The sequence below is a fragment of the Nanorana parkeri genome, unplaced genomic scaffold (assembly GCF_000935625.1).
Source record: "Nanorana parkeri isolate BGI_ZX_2015 unplaced genomic scaffold, ASM93562v1 scaffold1554, whole genome shotgun sequence".
Lineage (NCBI taxonomy): Eukaryota > Metazoa > Chordata > Amphibia > Anura > Dicroglossidae > Nanorana > Nanorana parkeri.
Window position 1 is genome coordinate 247,186 of NW_017307822.1, and position 2,503 is coordinate 249,688.

Sequence of the window (2,503 nt, forward strand, 5' to 3'; positions counted from 1 at the left end):
ACCTTCCAGCATGTCTTTGGAGTGGGGGAGGAAACCCACACAAGCACAGGGAGAACATGCAAACTCCTTGTGGATAGTAACCTGACTAGTATTCAAACCAGTGCTGCAAGGCAGAAGTGCTAACCACTACACCACTACACCACTGTGCTGCCCAGTTGTGCTTTAATACACTTCGGTAATGGTTTTCTAATGCACGATAGAAGCACACCTATAGTTTAGTTATGAGCCATAAATGTTACAAACTATTCCTGGTTTTCCCCCTTAAGAAGGATTTTAGAGTATTTTTGAAAAGTCAAGCTTGTTGTATGATAAGATATGAGTTAATGCTCCGACTTATTTATTTGTATGTGCAAATTTGACCTTTAGCTACTGAGCACTGTGTACATCATTTTTCTTTTGGGTAAGGAAACTGGAAAATAGTGTAAAAAAGAACCTAGTTGTATTTTTAAGTCCTAATCCTGTACAAAAAAAAGACAGGTGCACTTTATTAGCAGCATAAACCAGTTTCTAGAAATTGTAATTCAGTGTTGAATAATCAACTTATGTTTTTCTCTTAGGAATCCCGTTTGGTGACCTCATTCACGTGATGAATTTCACTACAGATGCTGAAACAGCTGAACTGCGCTATACCGTGCAGGTGATTGCCACTGTGACCTTCAGTTTAATTTTCCTACTGGGCATGATGGGAAATGGCACCGTCATCTGGATCACCGGATGCCGACTGCAAAGAACTATCAACACTGTCTGGTTTTTCAACCTGGCCTTGGCTGATTTTATCTCGACCTGTTTGGTCTTGGTTACCGTTCTTTATTTATTATTGGACCTGCACTGGCCCTTTGGGCCTGTCCTGTGCAAGCTTGTCAACTGCATCTTTGGCCTCAGCATCTATGCCAGCATCCTTCTACTGAGCGCTATCAGCATCGATCGATGCGTCCTTGTTCTTTTCCCAGTCTGGTGTCAAAATTACCGCAATCCAAGACTGGTGATGACAACGTGCGTGGTGATTTGGATCATTTCCATTGCCCTGGTTCCTGGATCTTATACCCTTTCGGAGATGTCTACAGAAAGTAACAGGAGCTCTTGCAAGAACTTGGATGTTTTCGAGGACTGGGAAAAAAGGGAAGCGGCTATATTCACCGTTTGCATTTTTCTCTACCAGTTTTTAGTTCCGTTGTGTGTTATTCTTATTTCTTACGCAATTCTTTTAATAACTCTACGCAGGAAAAAGCTAAACCGTTCCAGCAAGCCCTTTTTGGTGGTCACCGGGGTGGTCTTCTCGTTTTTTTTATGTTGGCTCCCTTATCATGCCCTGGCACTGGCCCGAGTATTTCTAGGTGGCCTACCACTGCTGGTCAGCCTGGTGGCTGTACCGTTGTCCAAATGTTTAGCTATGTTCAATAGCTGTATCAACCCTATACTCTATGTTTTCATCGGTCGAGAGTTCAAGGACATGGTAAAGAAATCAATTACTCAAGTTTTCAAAACAGTGTTTGAGGAAATGCCGCACTAACAAGCCTTGATGTGTTTCCTTTATGGACAGAACTGGAAGCGGAAGAGAACCATTACACATGCCATACTTCAACCACAAAACAGAGCCGTATGGAATGGAACCATAATTCGTTGAAGGTTATTCTGTTGGCAACTCAAAGCTCGATAGCATCTGATGTGCTGGAAAGGTGGGAGTGAAAAATAATATTCAAGGATGAACTGATTGTAAACCAGCCAACCTCAGTGGTAAATAGAGCCTGTGCTACAATCAACACAAGACTCAACACAACTGGAGGAACTCACAACAATACAGACAATGTTACATTTTGAAGTTGAGTAAATCTTTGTAGACAAGAAATCTTTGTAACACAAGATATCATTATGTACTTTGTTTATTGTCTCAAATGTTTAAAGGTGATCTCCAGGCATCACCTACATGTCTCCCTACGCCTCCTTCTCCCCTTCTAGCCTTATTTTAAACTTTTACCTATCTCTTTTAGCAAGAAGCTTTTTTTTTATTACTGTGACATTATCGCCAAGCTTGTAAAGTTTTTGCACAGGCAGCGCCTAGGAGGAGGGATTAGCCTTACATCACTTCCTATTTACATAGACACCACCCCTGAGGATTCCCAAGAGACTCTTTGAACAGCATTTGGGTTAGGCATTTCAGATTTAAGACAGTAGCAGTATTGTTATACAGGGAAGAAATCAATTAATACATGTGGAAAGGGGCAGAGAGGAGTCAAGATAGGTGGAGCTCTGTAGTCTGGAAGAATAGAACTGGGCGGGGTTGCTAATGCTGCTTGAGATTTCAGTGCAACAGAGGTAATGTTTTCAGTCCATAGTAGGAAGTTACAAACTCACTGGATTTCGGCAACTCCCAGGAGGAGGGATTATCATGGTGCTCTGAATCAGTTCCTATTATACATAAGTACCTTCCCTGAGAGTTCCCAAGAGACCCTATGAACAGAAAATGGGTAGGCACTTGGAGGTCAAGACAGCAGCAGCATTACCT

General features: G+C 42.1%; 1 protein-coding gene across 1 annotated transcript; it reads left to right on the forward strand.

The window, feature by feature from the left end:
- Positions 1-574: 574 nt before the first annotated feature.
- Positions 575-1,585, forward strand: LOC108798778 (chemokine-like receptor 1). The gene has a single exon (XM_018570559.1). It carries the CDS (start codon positions 587-589, stop codon positions 1,508-1,510), a length of 924 nt encoding a protein of 307 aa, XP_018426061.1. The 5' UTR covers positions 575-586; the 3' UTR covers positions 1,511-1,585.
- The last annotated feature ends 918 nt before the right edge of the window (positions 1,586-2,503 follow it).